Source organism: Xenopus laevis, chromosome 1S, assembly GCF_017654675.1.
Source record: "Xenopus laevis strain J_2021 chromosome 1S, Xenopus_laevis_v10.1, whole genome shotgun sequence".
In the NCBI taxonomy this organism is placed as follows: domain Eukaryota; kingdom Metazoa; phylum Chordata; class Amphibia; order Anura; family Pipidae; genus Xenopus; species Xenopus laevis.
This window is the reverse complement of record NC_054372.1, coordinates 149,895,485-149,914,423: the sequence shown is the minus strand read 5'-3', so window position 1 is coordinate 149,914,423 and position 18,939 is coordinate 149,895,485. Positions and strand designations below refer to the sequence as shown.

General features: G+C 39.0%; 2 protein-coding genes across 3 annotated transcripts in view; one reads left to right on the top strand and one right to left on the bottom strand.

The window, feature by feature from the left end:
- The window catches only part of hip1r.S (huntingtin interacting protein 1 related S homeolog), a gene marked incomplete at its 3' end in the record, with an annotated part of 59,483 nt that extends 57,938 nt beyond the window's left edge, over positions 1-1,545 (top strand). Inside the window, 2 exon segments of the mRNA NM_001091500.1 lie at positions 960-1,021; positions 1,485-1,545. Of these exon segments, the coding sequence (NP_001084969.1) occupies positions 960-1,021; positions 1,485-1,545 (123 nt within the window).
- Positions 1,546-7,136: 5,591 nt separating this feature from the next.
- vps37b.S (VPS37B, ESCRT-I subunit S homeolog) lies at positions 7,137-18,800 on the bottom strand. 2 transcript variants are annotated; one of them, XM_018234613.2, is made up of 4 exons: positions 18,553-18,800; positions 12,681-12,887; positions 11,203-11,285; positions 7,137-9,439 (listed from the first exon to the last, which is right to left on the bottom strand). In XM_018234613.2, exons 2-4 carry the CDS (start codon positions 12,823-12,825, stop codon positions 8,936-8,938), a joined length of 732 nt encoding a protein of 243 aa, XP_018090102.1. In that variant the 5' UTR covers positions 12,826-12,887; positions 18,553-18,800; the 3' UTR covers positions 7,137-8,935.
- Positions 18,801-18,939: the final 139 nt, after the last annotated feature.

Genomic DNA, 18,939 nt, shown 5'->3' with positions numbered 1-18,939 from the left:
TCAGTCACATACACAACCTAAAGCAATAAGTGATTGGTGCAGGACTATATAAGGGGCAGACTAATTGGCATTGACCATTTACAGGCAGAACCATGGCAAAATATAAATCTGGTTCATATTTTACACCTCTTTATTTCACTAATAATAACATTCATAGGAAAAAAATAAGTTTCTTGGTATATCGGGACAAAATTTTAATGTAAAATCCGGGAAATGCACCTAATGAAATGCATTATCAATTGGTGGGACAACAAACAACAGGTTTCACTGTAAATACATTACCCTACATGTAATATTTTGAGGAGGCAACAGAACACTTTATAGAGCATGACAAAATCTGAATGATAAAAAATGCAGTGGGCACTCATAATTTGTAAGTTTCTGCTAATTTGTATAGATCGTATATGGCACCATGTTCTCAAAGTATATCCAACCAGCTACTCCCAAAAAACAAAATCGCCCTGGATTTATGATCTAAGCAATACCTGGCACTGCTGCTTCTGTATCACCTCCTCTTCCAAATCGTGTGCAGAGGGCCTATTGATGCAGAGGAACTCTGGAGCTACTGCTAAACTTGAAATTGGTATTAGAATTTAATGTGTAGTTTCTCTGACTATTAGTTTAACTTTTTTCTATAATAAAAATAAATGTAGAGGCCTTAATAAAGAGGAAACAGACCTTGCGACTGCCAGAAGCCCACAAGGTTTAGGGGACCCAGAGAGACACCAGCTGATAAGCCGGGCTCATAAAAAAAAAAAAAAAAGTCTTCCTCCTGAAGTGTAGGAAGGTCCTAAAATGATTTTGCTGTGGGGCTCAATATCTTCTAATTATGCCATTAAATGCACTATTTACATATGAGCAAGTAGTGCATGTGTACCTTTCCATTTGGTAATCTAATATATCAAGCATAAAGCAGTACAAACCTTAGAAATTCAGTATAGTTTTAATTTCTTTTCTAGATACCATGGATTTCTCTGGTATGTCGCTAATAAAACTGAAAAAGGAAGAAATGGAAAGCCAGGTAAGTGTATGCAATTAATGCTTTTTTAGTTAAAGGAGAATTTACCCCTCTAGGAACAATAGCCCTGCTTAGCTGCCTTACATTGCCCCCCACCTCTCCCTCTCTGCACCTGAGCCTAGAATCCCAGCACCATCTTCTTCCCATTCACAAAGTCTGCAGGAGCATGGGCAGTTGGGGCCAGTAAGGAATCTGCTTCAACTTCACATGCTACTGATGCTTTGTGTCGGTGAAGATGGCGCCGGGGAATGCTGCTCTGCATTTTAGGCTCAGGTTTTTAAATAGGGGCAACTTTCTGTTTAATACACTGTACGGGGGGGACTAATGGAAGGTAGCTAAGCTGGGTTGGTGTTCCTAGGGGGGATTTGTTCTCCTTTAACTAAGGTAATACTCTATGATATCTGGAGAAGTCATATGTTTTAGCTCTTTGAAATGCATGTACTTAAGTTATAGTTTCCTAATATAGGTTAAAGTTCTTGAGTTGGAGAATATGCTGCAAAATGAACGAATGCGTTTGGGGGAGCTAAGGAGGAAGCATTATGCTTTGGCAGGCGTATATGAGGAAGAAGATGAACCTATACCTGCACAGAAGCCTGGAATTTTGAAAAAGCCCCAGTTGCCACAGAAACCTAATATTCCACCAAAAACAGATAACCAGGTAAGCACTTTAACAGGTTCTTTCTATTTGAACACTAGGGCGATTTATCAGCATGCAAATTTTTGCTGCAATTCGACTTATTTTTTAAATTAGAGTTTTAAAAATACAAATTTTAGATATTTATTAGATACAGAAAACGCAAACTCGAAGTTGCCGAATTCATGTAGAAATCAAGGGAAGTTGGCCTAGGGAATATACATTTTTTGAGCTTTTGAGGTTTCTTGTTTTTTTACAATTTCCTCGTGAGGCAACTTCAGGCGACTTTGGAAAACGAACCTCCCCGAGTGCCAGCCTGCCGGCGATTTACATTCTAGCTGACGGGAGGCAGTATGGGGAGATTAGTCGCGCTGAAGAAGAGATTTGTCGCCAGGCGACTAATCTCCCCGAATCTGAGCATGTGCCCTGACCCTAAATCCAACCAGTGTGTTCTGTTGCTGCATTCGCTTCAAATGTCAAGTTGAGCACTAATATTTGCTGTTGTATAAACAATTAACTAGCGCACTTATAGTAAATTCAAATTCTAATAGTAAAAGGTTCAGCACTCATAATAATGATAAGAAAAAAGTTTAACGTGACAAAGTTGATAGCAGAATATAATACATTCTAAAAAGGAGGCTGCCTAACAGGCGGTTGAGAAGACCACTAAGAAAGTTAAAGATGTATGAGGCAGACAAAGTTCAATTAAAGAAAAGGGTGTTATTTTCTTCCCCCAATTTCTTCATCACACATCTGCAGCCTGGTTCTATCTGAGTTCTGTGTTTCTTACCTTCCTGCTTTTCTTACTTTCTTACTTACTTGTTCCACAGTGTATGCAGGTGCTGCAACCTTCCCTACCTGCCTTTTCTTTCTCTCATACTTCTCACTCTGTGCTTTCCCATTCTAACTTCCCTACAGCCTTGCATTATATCCCTTCCTAAACCAAACATCCCTCAACCCCTAGTTATTTGGGGCTTTTTGTTCTAATACCTAAAAACTCACTACACTCTAATTCAAATCTGTGTAGTTCTTTGTATGTTTCTGTATTAATATGTATTTATTTACAGATCCGTAAAGAAGAAGGTGTGTATCAAGCAAATCTTATTAACTTCTGAAATGTAAGAGAGCAGCCTCTGCAATCTGTCCTTTTCCAGTACATCAGGCACATTCAGAGGGGATTCATACCCAATGGAACTACTGCAAAGCTGTCTGTGCTCTGTAGCCTTTACATCTGTGTTCTATACAGATAGTTGCCATTTGGATGCCTTTTTATGGCCAGTCCTCAGCCTGTGCTGCTCTTTACTGTAATGTGTGTAAACTAGAGTTTCATTGGACTTTTAATGTTGTGTATATTTTATACCGTCACTAGGCCAGGATTCTGCCTTTTTCAGCAGGATTCGTCCGAATCCTTTAAGGAGTTTCAAACATCACATTGAATCTGGTACGTAAATAAAAGTCTATGTCACTATTATGGCTACTGATATCAAGAGTAGACTAGTTCTTAGGTGGTTTTCTGCTTAGTGCCACACATGATTCTCTCTTTAAGAAACAAAAAGGAAAGAATTTTGCCTTGTATCTTCCAGATATAGATAATGGAAATCACTTTTTTACAGCACTTAAGTGTCTGTCGCCAGAAAACCTATACCTTGCTGATTTGAGACGGCTTTGTATTTTTGTCTCTTGAGAAAGTCCTTCAATTGCATAGTTATACAGAGCAATATTAAGCCTGATTATATGTTTGGCTTCACTTGCCTTTTCTTATAACCATTGTACCAGAATATAAATTTCTGAACACTTCTCTGCCTTGCTTCAGCTCTGATATGTTACATGTAATATGGAAGGCACCAATGAAATGCGACTAGGAACCAGCCTTAACAAATCTGCATTGGAAAACTGTAAGGTTTTTCTGATTTTTAACTGGCTTTTAAGACATGCGCTTATCAGTTGGACTGTGAATGATCCAAAAGGAGGATAGTTGGGAAATTTTGTCACTTTGCTCTTAATATCTGGTCTTCCATTATTTATTAAGAAGTTGGCCCATTTAAATGTTTGTAATTGTAAGAGAGATCATTATTTAACAACATATAGAAAACTAATATGTATCAAAACCTTGTAATATATGAAATTGGAACTATACTTTTTTTTTTTTATGTTCTGCCAAATACGTGTACAAGTTTGAGTTAGCCAGTTAGAATATAGATTTAATAGAATTTAGACACATTTTTAAATATCATAGTAGCATTTATCTTGGGTTTCTCTTGTTTTCAGGGTAGATGTAATTATGGAGGGTTAATGTTATATGTGCAGTTAACCAAGTGTTATTCTGGTAAGAAGGCGCATTTCTGTTTTTGGGGCATTTCAATGAATAACAATTGTAATACAAATGGTAAGCAGATAATTTTGTACCTCAGGCCACATGGTCCTCCAAGCTTTTAGTATCTGAGCAATGTCCACCCTAACACGAGAATATTTGCCTGTCATTTTAATTCACAGCCATTCGTCACAACACAACTTTTGGGAATGGTTTTCTTCCAAGGAAAGCCGAGTCTCTTTTTTCGGTGTCTTTGCTGTAGTTGTGTGGGTGCAGAGTTAGGGTGTTAATGTCCGTGTATAATATACGTTTATCAAAATTAAATGTTTGTCTTTTAGGAAGAATGTTTTGTATCTTCTGTTTATGGCAGAAAAGCAATAAAATGATGTGAACAGTCTTAATTTGTTTTATTATCCTCTGTTCTACTAGATACAAAAATCGCATCATCCTAGAATTAAAAACACTTTTGTACTTGGTTTGTTTCAATTTTGTCTTTGTCATTTAATATTATTGTAAATTCTGGCTTTTGTTTCCACTCAGGCAGAGAGCACAGATGCCAAAAACATCTCTGTAGAGTAATAAACAGGTAACATTACTGCAGAAAATGGATTCTAAGCATTGTATTAACCTCAGACATGGCAAAAACATCACTGTAGAAAATGGATAATATATATTGCCTTAAAGGACATGTAAAGGAAAATAAAATCCCATTTTTACTTTCTTTAATGAAAAAGAAACCTATCTCTAATATACTTTAATTAAAAAATGTGTACCTTATTTATAAGAAACCTGACTGTATGCAGTGAAATTCTCTCTTCATTTACTGCTGTGGATAGGAATTGTCAGACGGTCTCTAACTGCTCTGCAGGGAAACAATCATACTTATGAACAGCAGGGGGAACCCCCACTTTACTTCCCAGCCATGCAGAACTCCAGCAGCTTTGTTTGTTTCTCTGTAGAGCAGTCGGCGACTGTGTAGAGATTTGTATTGGATTTTATTTTGGCTTTACAACCCCTTTAGGGCAGAGACATGCCGCTATTTTGGGAGATTAGTCGCCCATCGACATTGCTTCTTCTTCAGGCAACTAATCTCCCCCGCTGCCATCCCGCAGGCTACAATGTAAATTGCCCACGGGATGGCACTTGGGTTGTTTCGGCTTTCTGAAAGATTAGTCGCCTGAAGAAGTGATTTGTTGCTGGGCGAATCGAAAATAGCGGCGTGTGTCTGCCCTTTGTGTTTCCAACAAAGATCATGGAGCAAGATTTAAGCAGATAAACTGGGATTCTATTTGGAAGATTATTTTGCTGGAACCACTGGTTCTGCAGAGTTGGTGAAAGTTTTTATTAAACAATACAAAAACTATAAAATCCACATTAGATTACATGACAACACAGGACCCAGTGCAGTCTGTATATTTCTGATCAGTCTTGCTGTATCGGCTTCTGGCAGATTTTATTTGACTTTTGCTGTTTTGATAATTTATGACTATCCCTAAGCAGCCCAGGCTACACTGAGCATGTGCACAGTCTTGGGATTGCAAAGATGTTTAACAAAGTTACAAGATGACAGCCCCCTGTGACCAACTTTGAAAGCATAAATCATTTGTTTGATTAGGCGTTGTGGTGCAGTAAGTTCATGTTTACAAAATACAGCATTTCTAGCCTTATTCTATTTTAGACTTTATTTCCCCTTTAATCCATACATGCCAGTCAAATCACTGTAGAAAATGAATAATGATCACATTACCCAAAACATGCCAGTAAATTCAATTTGCAAAACAGGTGAAGCATCCCCGTGCCTGAATATTTCCAACAGGTTTAGCTGTAATTTATTTATTCCGTTTAATATACTTCTCATGCAGCCATCTCCTTGTACTTGTAATTCTAAAGCTTTACACTTATACTATGAAAGAATGGATTTTGAAACAACTATTCTCAGGTGAAGGTTGTAGTTTGGAAGTGGTCTTTTGGCTGCACTTATTTTTTTTTTTTACTAACAGAGTAGGGTGTTCTTGTTCAGTCAGCTTGGAACGTTGCTTTCTATCTTGTAATACACGACTAGTCTTCAGCTGCCTTTGACCAACACAATACACTCCATTCATTAGAAGCACATGTACTATTTCAGCACTGATCTTCTACAGAGTGTCATGCAGTCTATATATTGTATGTTCCAGGCTCTGTTGTGACCTATGGGGAAAAAAGTGGTGTCTTGTGTTATTTCTTGCACTACATAGGGGAAAATCTAAAACTTAAGTCACATTCTAATTTGAGCTCATTCAAAACACACCATCGTTGCATGGAGAAGTCCTCTTATTGGCTGCAAGATAATTAGCAGCTCAGCAGGTGTTGGGGTGGAAGACCAAGGCTTCTCAGTTAAACTCTGAATTGTTATGCTCACGTTAAAAAAGCAGAACGTGTGACTTTGGTAGTCAGGGACGGCTGTTGGTGAGCACTATACACAAGCGAATAAGCTGCCAGTTTGGTCTGGAGGAACCACACGGGGCTATTATCCACCTGTGTGGCACCTTCATTTAGAGGCTTGTGTTTTGTGTTGTGTTAGACGTATGAACATAACTTATGTTGTGATAGTGCACCTCTTATTTAAAAGCAGCCATTGCTAAAAGCTACAGTAAGCAGAGTACAGCACATAAGGGTAACCTAAACGTTGGCTTGGGGGAGGGCCAGGATTAAGCTGCCATTCATTTTAGCACTGATACACCATGAATTCACCACTGTATTCCAGTTCATGGTATAAATTACAGCAATACTAGGGACTTTTTGCTTTACTTGACTTTAGTAGGGACAGTCTACTCCCACCTCTGCACCAAGTACTGCCTCGCTTTATTGCCCTTCATAGTAATACACTCTTTCTTTAGATGACTCCTTCAGGTAGATCATGTCAGTGCAAGCAATGCTGCAGACTACACTGGAGTCCCACCACCAATAGTCAGTAGCAGCACAAAACATATCATGACCATTGAAAGTACCCTATACCAGTGAACTATACATCTACGGAAAAATCTGTTATATCCCAGAATTGTGTAGGTCCTGGCATAAGGCAATAGCTTTAATCTACAGATGACGTTTCTCATACCACAACCAATTTTATACACACTGTAACTGTGGCCTTTTGTATCCAAATTAGTTTACATATACAATATTCTGTAGATAAATAATGCAACATCTTTGAGATTTATTGAAGAAAAACTAGGTAAATGGACAACTGCATTTTATTTTGCTATACAAGACAAATTGCATCTTTACAGTAATTGTACACTATAAACACGTGCTATCGACAGTGTAGTGTCTGCATGGAGCAATGCATGATAGAACATGCTCTGGGATTCTCTTTGTTAGGGCACCACACTTTTTTTTTGGTGTTCAGTAAATGTATAAAGGGCAAGTAAACTGGGGGTTTTAAGGTCACTAAGTGGGAAAATAGGCTTCTTTAAAAATATAGACTTTCTACCAGTACATCATTGAAGCACTAAACTAACTGTGCTCTCTTTAATCCTTTAGATTTCGGTGCAATTAGAAATTAAAATGTAACGAATATAAAATGGGTGGCACGTGTCATTGCACATACACCACCAACAATGTTAAGGATATCCGACAATACTAAAAATGAACATTATGGGAAGGGACTCTACAACAAAATGAACTTTCAGTGAATATGTATATACTTTAAAAGCAACCAACAGAGTTTATGCACAAGGCCATGGTGCCTGGCCTGGCAGGATATGGAAAGAGTCAAAAAAATGCCCTGTATGCGTTTAAAATATAAAATGTTGTTTAACAAACATGAATGGTTTCCGATTGAAATGATGCACTAAAGTGCCCGAGTAGTGCAAAAATACACCCCTTGATATTTTCTAAGAAACTTCCTTTCTCATGCCAACAAGCAACTAGTCATCTGGATTTCAGGCTTACAGAATTCAGAAATATGGCTTTAACTCACCACTGAATGTGGCACTTAATCTCAGTGCATGGCATAAACCAGCTATACAATATAAAACACAATCACCTTTTTTGTAGTTATTTAACAGCTGTCTGTACCGAAATGGTTGTTTTATATTTTTTTTCTAAATAGGATTTCCAAAAAGTCTTCCATAGTATTTTTCAAACCCCTTTTAAAGAAATACGGTGCAGGTTCAGTAAATTAAACGGTCTGTGGTTTAAACAGGAGCCCTTACTTGCAGTAAACAGCAAATTAATGGCCACTTTCATAGGATATGCATTTGTTTGTTCAGGAATAAGTCCGTCTAAGGCACAGTGAAGCCATGTGCATAAGTATAAAATGCATCGCTTTCACACACAAAAATTGCATCCGCTTGATCTGCACTTCATTTGCAAATTCCTTATTTCTGATACATACCTATCCCTGAATAATCCTGTTAATGTCCTACATCATTTCTTTAGAAAGGAACATTACTGCCAGATATTTTTGGATCATCGTTTTAGACAACATTGTGTAAAAAGAACAGTAAACAGTACGAACGTTTCACTGTTCAGTACATTTCTTGGACCTCACTGTAGAAGTCCATTAGCTAAACAATGTCTGACACCTGAGATGGATGGCAATGCACTTTTGTTCTCAAATCTCATGCACTGGCGAGTGACTAATTTTATCAATGGCTGCAGCATAAAAATTTTTGTCATTTTCACTGCAGCATTTCAGCACAGATAACCAACAAAACGGTGGTGCAAAAGTGCACATGAAGGAAATAACCTTGTAATTGCAGCTATTTGCCTTGCTGCCTAACTTGACTAAGATTCTCCCAAATACCCCCTACAAAAAGGATTCCTTTATCCGCCAATAGGTTTTAAAGACAAAAAAAAGTAGGAGAAAGTGTTTTGTGGTACCAGCTGCACATTACATTATGAGCAACTCTTATACACATCCAGAGAAGAGAGTAAAAGAGGAGGGGTGAAACGGAGAGCACCAATCTTCCAGCGAGGCACACGTTAGATTTCACTGTGTAATGAAGCCAGGCATAGGAGGAAAGCGAGGAGGTCTTTGAGGGAGAGCAGGAGGATACTGTTGTGTGAAAGGAGGTGGGTATCCAGGCTGAGGCATTTGATTTGATGGTTGATACACATGACGAGAAGGAATAGGTGGGCAAGGAGATGCTGTATAAGGGAGGCCGGGTGCTGGCTGAGCAGCCATTGCATATGGCATTGGATATAGTCCAGGTTGGCTCGGTGCTTGAGGTGGTGGTGGCACTGGTCTTCTGGGTGTAACAGGTGGAGGAGAGGCAAAGTTTGCTGGATAGGGGGCTGGAGGTGCTTGGTTTGATTCTGATGGCCTTGCTTGTGGGAGCACAGACACTTGGGGAAGTCTTTGCCCCTTCATTACCATCTCCTGAAGTTTTTCAATTTTTACACGCCGCAGATGTGCTAATTTGCGCTTGCTCAAATACTCGTCAATGAAGCTATCCAACTGGATGCCTCCATCAAGGAAATTTTCTGCCATATTCTTAAAAGAAAAAAAAAAGCCATTAAGCACACAATTCACTCAAAATTTCAAGTATATTCCTGGAGAGCATGTTTGTACAAACTCCAGCATATAATAATCATTGATGCTTGTTTTGGGAGGAGAATGTCATGCAGGGACTGTATTTCTTTACAGCAGTTAGACACAGGGTTTAAAGCTTGTGTGTGTCACTCTCTGATGCCAACGTTTGACAAAGAAAAGTCAAAAGAAATGAGGCCATGTAATGCAGCAAAGCCTGACCCAAGTTAGATATGTCTGTCTTTGTGCAGCAAGAAGATGCTTGTGAGTGTTTCTTCTTGTATGGAGATAATGTGCCCACCTAATAGCTCTTAGTCGTCCTCTATATCCAGACATCACCAAAACTTCATAACACATAGTATCTAATCTGAGTATTTCCCTGTTCAATCATATTTAACAAACACATTTTACATCCCCCAATTTCCTTTTTGAAGATTGTACTATTCAACAAGGTCTCATTTAATATTAAAAAACCTTTATAAATCTTAGTATCCAGCTGCAGTCCATTGCATATTGTGACTGATTAAAGGACCAGTAACATCAAAATTAGTATACCACGAAAAAAAAAAAATACCAAGACTTATTAAACTTTACAATCCCACAGCCTTTATTAAGAAATAACTTACAGAAACTCAGATTGCGCTCAGCTTCAGAAAAGAGGATCCATTGTGCGACGCTCGATTTCTCCTCCCTGCGATAATTATAGGAGATAGTCAGGGAGGAGAAACCAAAATCGCACGATGGAACGCGGTCGTGTCGCCTTTTCTGAAGAGGAGCGCAAGTGAAGTTATTTCTTAATAAAGGCTGTGTGATTTTAAAGTTAATAAGTCTTGGTGTTTTTTTTTTTTTCATGGCATACGAACAATTTTTTTTTTTTTTTTTTACAAAAATGTTACTGGTCCTTAAAGGCCAGTCATATTTCGGCCAAATACCAAACCTGAATCCTAATTTGCATATGCAAATTAGGGGTTGGAAGGAGGAAATATTTTTTACTTCCTTGTTTTGTGACAAAAAGTCACACAATTTCCCTCCCTGCCCCTAATTTGCATATGCAAATTAGGATTTGGTTCGGCCAGGCAGAAGGAATCCGAATCCTGCTGAAAAAGGCCGAATCCTGGATTCAGTGCATCCCTATTGAAAATACATCTTTTGCTATTGGACAATATACTGTATATTGACATATAGACTGAGGTGTGAACTGTGAGCATTTTCTCAATTCTTTACTATACTTATTTATGTTTTACTACTGCTCTTATATTTATTATATTGCGGTAGTGCCAGTGGCGTAACTAGATATTACTGGGCCCCACAGCAAATTATTTTTCAGGCCCCCCAAAATATTTAGCAGTTGACTTGTTTTGCCAATATTTATTGAAACTGTACATGAATTAGGGCCTCATGGGCCCCTATAGCTCCTGGGCCCCCCTGCAGCCGCAGGGTCTGCTTCCTCTATAGTTACGCCCCTGGGTAGTGCCAAAAACCGTCTTTTTGCACCTTTTTCTTTATTTGTAATATATCCATGCATGTCCAGCCAAAAATCTGAAAGAAAACTCCTGCCGTCTTCCAAATTTAATGGCAACACACCAACAACTCATCTGTCATATTGCTCCACACCTCTCATATAGCAATAAGCCAATGTAAACCAGTAAAGGGCAAAATGATGACTAACTTGATCATTCCAGGTAATGCAAAATAAATAAATAAAAAAAACAACACTTTTTTATTACCTCTGTCTCTTCCTCTATTTTGGCACCTTCAGCCTGAAGAAGTGCTAAAAGGGTTTCCAGGGATGAGTTGACAGACTGCTTATCTGAACAGAATAAATGGTAAAGTTTTAACATCTTTATATTTTATAAAATATATATATTATAAAACAATATATTGAATTGTCAGATGTTATAAAATGACAGGTTCTTCAAGGCTGCTCTCTTCAGAGAGACATAGTAGATGGCAGAGCCTGGCCTAAATGCCAGTTGGCGTGACTGTTGCCCTAGATTTTATACTGTAACTACAGAGGGGTGGCTGGTACAAGATCAGTTTATTTAATCTTTTTATGAGGGCCCTGACTGAATATGTCATCAAACCCAAACCATCTAAAGTCCATCCCACTGCAAACATGGAACTCAGGTTTGGACCGAAAAATGTACAGATCCTCTCATCTTATCCTCTTTAGAAATGACAAGTTTTCTAATTTCATAGATTAAACACAGCAACAAAACACAAATACCTCTATTATAATCTATTCCACTTTTCAGTTTTAGGGATTACAACAAGAGACAATATCTCGTAATATCTTTATAATGGTTCAGTAACTGCTAAAGACCAATAGGAGTCTCCAAACATGTGCCCAAAACTACAACCTCCCCTTGAGTTTTGGTGGGAGCTGCCTGGTACTCCTAATTCTCGTGTCAGACAACACTAGTCTAAGGCATGTTTACAGGTCACAAAGAGTGTATAATCGTCAGGCTGTTTCCATTATTAAAAGTGGGGGGGGGGGGCAGCAGGATTGGTTTTGGGTTATTTCTCTGAAATATAACAAGGCAGAAAAGAATAAGTATGCCATTGGCCTAATGAAGAAACAGTGTAGGAAGTTATCTGTTTTGACTTAATTATATCATTCAAACCAAAAGCTAAAAAGGTATGAGCTGACAAGAAATCATATTATTTACCCATCTAGATATATACATCTATCATATAGTCTTCATTTTTTATTTTCTGTAAAAGTATTTTTGTTCCATGTTCAGCAGCTGTTTGCTAGGTTTCAATTTACCCTAGCAACCAGGCAGTGGTTGAATGACAGACTGCAACATGAACAAGACAGGGACTAAAAAGATTAATAATAAAAGGTAAAACTTGTCGTCTCAGGAAGCAATAGTTGTTTTTCTACTGGGGCCAGTAATCCCTATTTTAAAGCTAGAGAGAGGCAGAGGAGAAAGACAAATAACTAAACTCTAAAAAATAAAGACTAATTGAAACTGTACAAAGAATAGGACATTCTATAACGTACTAAAAGTTAACACCAAGGTGAACTACCGCTTTAATAGCATCACAAAAGGTGATTACAGTATGTTTTCTGCCATGCCAGTGCGCCCCAATTACATGATGGGTTCAATAAAGACACCCCTTGTGCCATTACCCTCAATTCCTCAATAAATATAATTGAAACAAATTATAATGAAAAACATGATTAAATTAGATAAGTCACCGAGTTTTGTTTTCTTCAATTGGTGGGATTCGAGGAGACTGTGTAGCTCCTGGTATTTTTGTGTGAGAGTCGCTTTTAAGTTTTCCAGATCTGGTTGCAATAGCAGGTTCTCCTCTGCAAGGCTTCGGTTTCCAGCAAGTGTCATTTCTTTGCTCAACTGAACATTCTGAGTCTGTCAAGGCAGAGTTAAAAATTAACAGCCAGTAACTAAAAAAAAAAAAAAAAAGTGTACTATAAAAGTGCTTACACATAAAATTTCACTTAAACATTGTGTAACTAAACCAGTACTTGCAGATATAATGCATTATATACAAGACAGAATAAACCAGAATAAAACACCCACATATGTAATAAAAGGCACCCAGGAGCAGTAAACCATGGCAACCAATAAGTTTTTAAAAAGGTGACCAGCTAAATGTTATCTGGTGATTGGTTGCTATGGGTAACTGTCCTTGGCAAACTTAGTGCACAAAGGGGTAAGTAAAGACTTAGGGGCATTTGCTGGGGGGAGGAGCGGGGGTATGTAGGGTAGGGGAGTAGAGTTTTTTTAACTTTAGGGTTGAATTCTCCTTTAAAGCAGCTGGAATGGTAAAACCACTGTCACCGCTAGTTATTCTAGTGACTTACCCATTTCCCCTCAGAGTGAGAGAGTGTCCCCTGGGCCGCTTAAAGGGGTGGTTCACCTTGAAGGTAACTTTTAGTAAGTTATAAAATGGCCAGTTCTAAGCAACTTTTTTAAATGGTCTTCATTATTTTATTTTTTTTTTATAGTTTTTGTTTTAATTATCTGCCTTCTACTTCTGACTCTTTCCAGTTTTCAAATGGGGGTCACTGACACATCTAAAAACAAATGCTCTGTAAGGCCACAAATGTATTGTTACTTTGTATTACTCATATTTTTATTCAGGCCTCTCCTATTCATATTCCAGTCTCTTATTCAAATCAATGCATGGTTGCTAGGGTAATTTGGACCCTAGCAACCAGATTGCGGAAACTGCAAACTGGAGAGCTACTGAACAAACAGCTAAATAACTCAAAAACCACAAACAATTTGCAGTTGGTTTTCACTTGTCTCAGAATATCACTCCCTACTTCATACTAAAAGTTCATTTAAAGGTGCGCAACCCCCACCATCGTTTTCCAGTATGCCAGACATTCCCCATCAAGCTTGGATGAGTACATACATAGTACAGAACATTTCCCAAGGTTTCTGTACTGTGCAAATGCCTTAACAGACTTGGCACAGGGGGGCACCTGTGGGAACAAAAGAAAATGGAGGAGCTGGTGCATTTTTTTGAAGAGGAGGAGTGTCAGCCTAATGTAGCAGCAGGTAACCGACTAGAATTGTTGGGGTGTCATAAATTTGTGATTTCCTTCAACTTTAATACTACCACTGACAACAACGTTTTACAATTAGCAGATAATTAAATTCAGTGAATTGTAACACATTACTTAATTACACACACACAAAGAAATGTATTGTACCTTTAGAAACAATGGGGAAGTGTAAACCCTGTCTGAACTAATATCCCCAGCCTTCTCCATCATTTCTTAAACTTCTCTAGTAACACTAGGAGGCCCATTGATCAAAGTCCGAATTTATCTCATCATTCTCTGAAAAATACTCCAACCAAGTCCGCACAGGTTTTTTCCTTCTTTTCTATCAATACATTTTCCCGGCAATTTTCTGTGCATAAAAAAATCCCAAAAATTATTGCACAAAACCCAGCGCAGATCAAGATATCTTCATGACTTCTCCCATTGACTTACATGCAACCTTGGCTGTTCCGAGATGCCGGATTTTCAGATTCTGACTTTTTCCATCCTTGGGGTATAATAAATCCTTAAAAAATAGTGTTTTTCCACTACAAAAATTCAGATTTTATAGTAAAAAAGAAACATGTATTTTTCGGGTTTTTGGCATTCAGAGTTTAATAAATAACCCCCTAGGTATCTAAACACTGCATTACATTACTGCCAGGCACCACTCTGCTGCTGAATGTAAACCTCTACAATCTTTCTACAGAACAGTTTTTAAGTAGGGATGCACCGAATCCACTATTTTGGATTCGGCCGAACCCCCGAATCCCTCGCAAAAGATTTGGCTGAATACCAAACCAAATTTGAATCCTAATTTGCATAGGCAAATTAGGGGTGGGATTGGGAAAAAGTCAGAATTATCCCTCTCTGCCCATAATTTGCATATGCTAATCAGGATTCGGATTGGCCAGGAGAAGGGTTCGGCCGAATCCAAATCCTGCTGAAAAAGGCCGAATCCCGAACCGAATCCTGGATTCGGTGCATCTCTATTTTTAAAACAAGGACCCAGCTGTTCCTGTAACTAGAATAAAATGGTCTAAATTGTAAAATTACTTCCTGCTTCTCTTGTCATCGTTTCTACTAAGTTAGTGTCGGCTTAACCTGCAGTTAGTGACATGCCATGGTCTCAGTCTAACTGGCCGGCAGCAATATTCCATGTTTAGTTTTATAATCAAGACAGCTCCTATACCTGCTCAATACCTGCTTATGCATCACTGGTAAACTGACAAAGTATCACAACAAAAACTAGTACAACAGGGGAGTAATAGAGAATTACTTAAACAAACCAACAATACAAAATTCACAATGTCTATGGCAAAATAACACTGTTGTAGCCATAATGTTATGACACTAGAGTATCTATAGATAAATTTTTCCATGAAAAAAAGAACATTTCCCACATGCTGGTGTGTGATTGCCGTCTAAAAGAATTTTATAGAGAACCCTTGGTCAATTTCAAAAGCCAACATAACTACTATAGGAAAGACACAAGCCTGGTTTCTATTCACTAAATCTCATGTTGGGAAAACAAAAACCATACCACACTGTGGTGAAAGGCCGGACGGAGAGTTCCAAAATGACATCAGAGTTTCCATTCCCTATTTCTAAAAGAGGTGCCATTATGGATTCAAAAGCGTAGTCAGTTACGGTTATGTATTATTTTTATTATGTATTCAAATGCGTAGTCAGTTACTGTTAGAAGGGGTAAAATGGTTCAATATTGAACATAAAGTGGAAAAGCACACACAGTGCAAACAAAGCCATATAAAAGATATAAACATTATGAAGCATACATTACACTAAGCACAAAATACTACTAGTACACATCACTACCAATTATAAGCAACTATCCCAAACCCAAGGAGCTTAGCCTGAGACTGAATTGAATAAAGTAACTTAAAAATACATTTACATTTTTGAAGATCATTATCAAAACATTCTACTACTTCAGAAATGAAGAAAGAGGATTTTCTGGCAGATTAGCCATATATTACTTTATGTCTCTTACACATGAGCCTTCTTACCGGCAGTCCTCTGCAGTGGATCTTTCATGTGTTCCACTGCAGGAAGAATCAAAGCCCCTTTTTTACAATCACTTTGCACTCACTGAGGAGCAGACAATCTCCAAATGCAGGCAGAAAGCAAAATAATGTGTTCTACCAGCATTGCTCCCACCAGGCAACATACTTTTGAATTTGGATGCAAGCCTGAAGTGTGTGATTTAGATCTTGCCTGTCGCTAACCCGACTTAATACATCTATATACACCTTTGCTTAACATGAGCACAATCCATAGAATACATACTCTGCCTATTGTTTTATTTTTTTTAAAAAATCCATGTTCCTAATTTTTCCATTGTAATGGAGACGCCCTGAACTCACTCGTGTTGCCTCCACCATGAAACAGAGTAATGTTTTAAAGAGAGATAAGTATTTTGTTAGTGCAAAGAATAAAACCATATATATTGCATAATTAAAAGAATAGGTTACAAATGTTCAGCACATGTCCTATTCAACAAGCTCAATTTGAAAGGGGATGTGTACTGCTCTTTAACATTGGCCAACTGGATATGTTGGATTCCAGGCTTCAATTCAATGTCAGATCAGGTTACACCACAGCCAGCCACTTCTACAGTGACAGGCCATTAGAATATGGGAAGTGCTGATCATTGTACTCATTATCCATTGTAGAGTGTTTAACACTGGTATCAATTTAATGATACACTATGTACAGAGTACTTCACACTAATGTCATTAGTAATAGTCATGGTCATGGTAGCAGGCCATTCCCTCCCTCTACAGCTACATGTGATAAAAATGTTCATCACCAGTAACCTGTTAATCCTCAGGGACCCCTAGCACAGATCAGATGGAGTTGTATGTATATTTTGCGTGTATATTTTTATATAAATTGGTAGTAACAAACAACTGCATTACGTGCAAGTAACAATAAGTACATTATAAGAAATACAATTCACATAAATATAAAATATAATTACAAAACAGGTTAAGTGCTCAGTGTAAAGGAGACAAAAGGATGGAGGACCCTACCCCGTACAGCTTACAGTCTAAATGGGAGGGTAACTTACAGACACTATTTGGAGGGCTATTAAGTGCTGTAGATTACAGTGTGTGACAGTCATACAAGTGCCAGTTCAGGTGTTATCCAGGTGCTCCCAGAGGTAGTCTTTGAGTTTAGTTCTAAATACACTGAAGGAGGATTCTCTCTGGAGAGATTCAGGAATGGCATTCCAAATATAAGGAGTCACAAGAGAGAAGGGTTTGATATGGGAAACAGCAGTAGTAGTGGGGGTACAACCAAGCGGTTGCTCTGAGAGGAGCGGAGGTTTTCGGGCAGGAACATATAGAGAAACAAGAGATGAGATGTAGTTAGGTGCAGAGGAATGAAGGGTTTGAAGGTTATGAGGAGGAGTTTAAAAGTTATTCTTTGTTTTATAGGAAGCCATGATAAGGACTTCAGTAGCGAAGGGGCCTATAGACATTTGGATGAGAGTATTCGTCAGCAGTGTTTAATACAGACTGTAGAGGGGAGATATGGCAGTTGGGGAGGCCAATTAGTAGAAGGTTACAGTAATCTAGTCAGGATAGGATAAGAGCATGCATGAGCATTTTAGCTGTAGCCTGTGAAAGAAAGGGTGGAATTTTGGCAATATTACGTAAGAAAAAGGGACAGGTGTTGACAGTGGATGCAAGATAATGAGAGAAAGAGAGAGAGGAGTCAAAGATTACCCCCAGACATCTTGCTGAGTTGACAGGATTAATGAGCATGCCATCAATAGAGACAGTAAATAGGGGAGTGGGACAGTAGGGAGTGGAAAGATGATAAATTCAGTTTTTGTTAGTTTGAGTTAAATAAGAGATGGAATGCACTGCAAATAGAGAATTACATAGATTGTTTTCCACAGTGAACCACAAAGGACTACTGCAATCAAGACATTGTTGAGTATTCAGGCTCCAGCAAATGAAGGATAAGATGTTGCATGAAGTGCAAGTACTTGTCATTACTGACTGAGGAATACACAGGAACTATAAACAGTATGACGTGAAGCCACACACACACCAGAGCCTACCTGCCATTAGCAAGAGAGGGGTTTAGTAGGCACAGTTGCCAGGCTCATTATCAGGAAACACAGTGACACGTGACAGCTGCTTACCGACAGATCCCAAATGTCACATGGTCTCGTGTCATCCAGGAAGTAGGTGCAGCAGTCACAAGGCAGAAGGAAGGAATAATAGTAGCAGCACATAGCGGGATCATAGCTACATTCCCCTGAGCACATACACAGCGACACGGAGCAGCCAGGGCACAGTCTATAAGCAGCAGACTCCCCACCTTGTTTCTTAACTACAACTGCCAGTAACCCGGAAATACTAGTACTGGAGGTGTAGTTCATCAGCAGCAGCAGCAGCTGGAAGGCCTCGGGCACTTGAGTAAAACAATGAAGCGATTGTATTGTGTCGCTCTGACCCTGTCCTGGCCGACCCCCAGCTCACACACAAATCACTGTACGCCGTGCGCTATTGTCACTCACCTCATCCATCTCCTGCACCATCTGCCCCAGCTTCTCCTCATCTTCCAGCAGCTCGTTCAGTTGAGTGAGTGACAAGTGCATAAACTTGATCGTATCGACGGCCATGGTCAGCTGAACCCTGGGGCGAAGGGTTCTCACTCTGGCTTTCCGGCTTTAGCGGCCTGTCACCCAATTGCTAGCTTCACGTCTCAGCGCCCACAATGGCGTCGCCTGTCACTCCCCGCCCATAACCGGAAGGGGCTGGAATTAGGGGCCGCGCTAGAGAATGTCACAGCGCGTCACGTGCTCGTTGAACCTGTTTCTCTGCTGTCAGCGTGACGTTACGTGCTGTCTGGTGACTAAGGGCGCAGCAGAGCTTTGCGAATATGTATCTCTTGCACTAAACTC

Bases quoted from the DNA above. Each gene is read 5' to 3' on its own strand.
- vps37b.S (XM_018234613.2), bottom strand. From the start codon at position 12,825: ATGACACTTGCTGGAAACCGAAGCCTTGCAGAGGAGAACCTGCTATTG. The intron at 11,286-12,680 runs GTGACTTATCTA...TATTCTGTTCAG, and splicing joins ATTGAAGAAAACAAAACTCG to ATAAGCAGTCTGTCAACTCA. The intron at 9,440-11,202 runs GTAATAAAAAAG...TTTTCTTTTAAG, and splicing joins AAATAGAGGAAGAGACAGAG to AATATGGCAGAAAATTTCCT.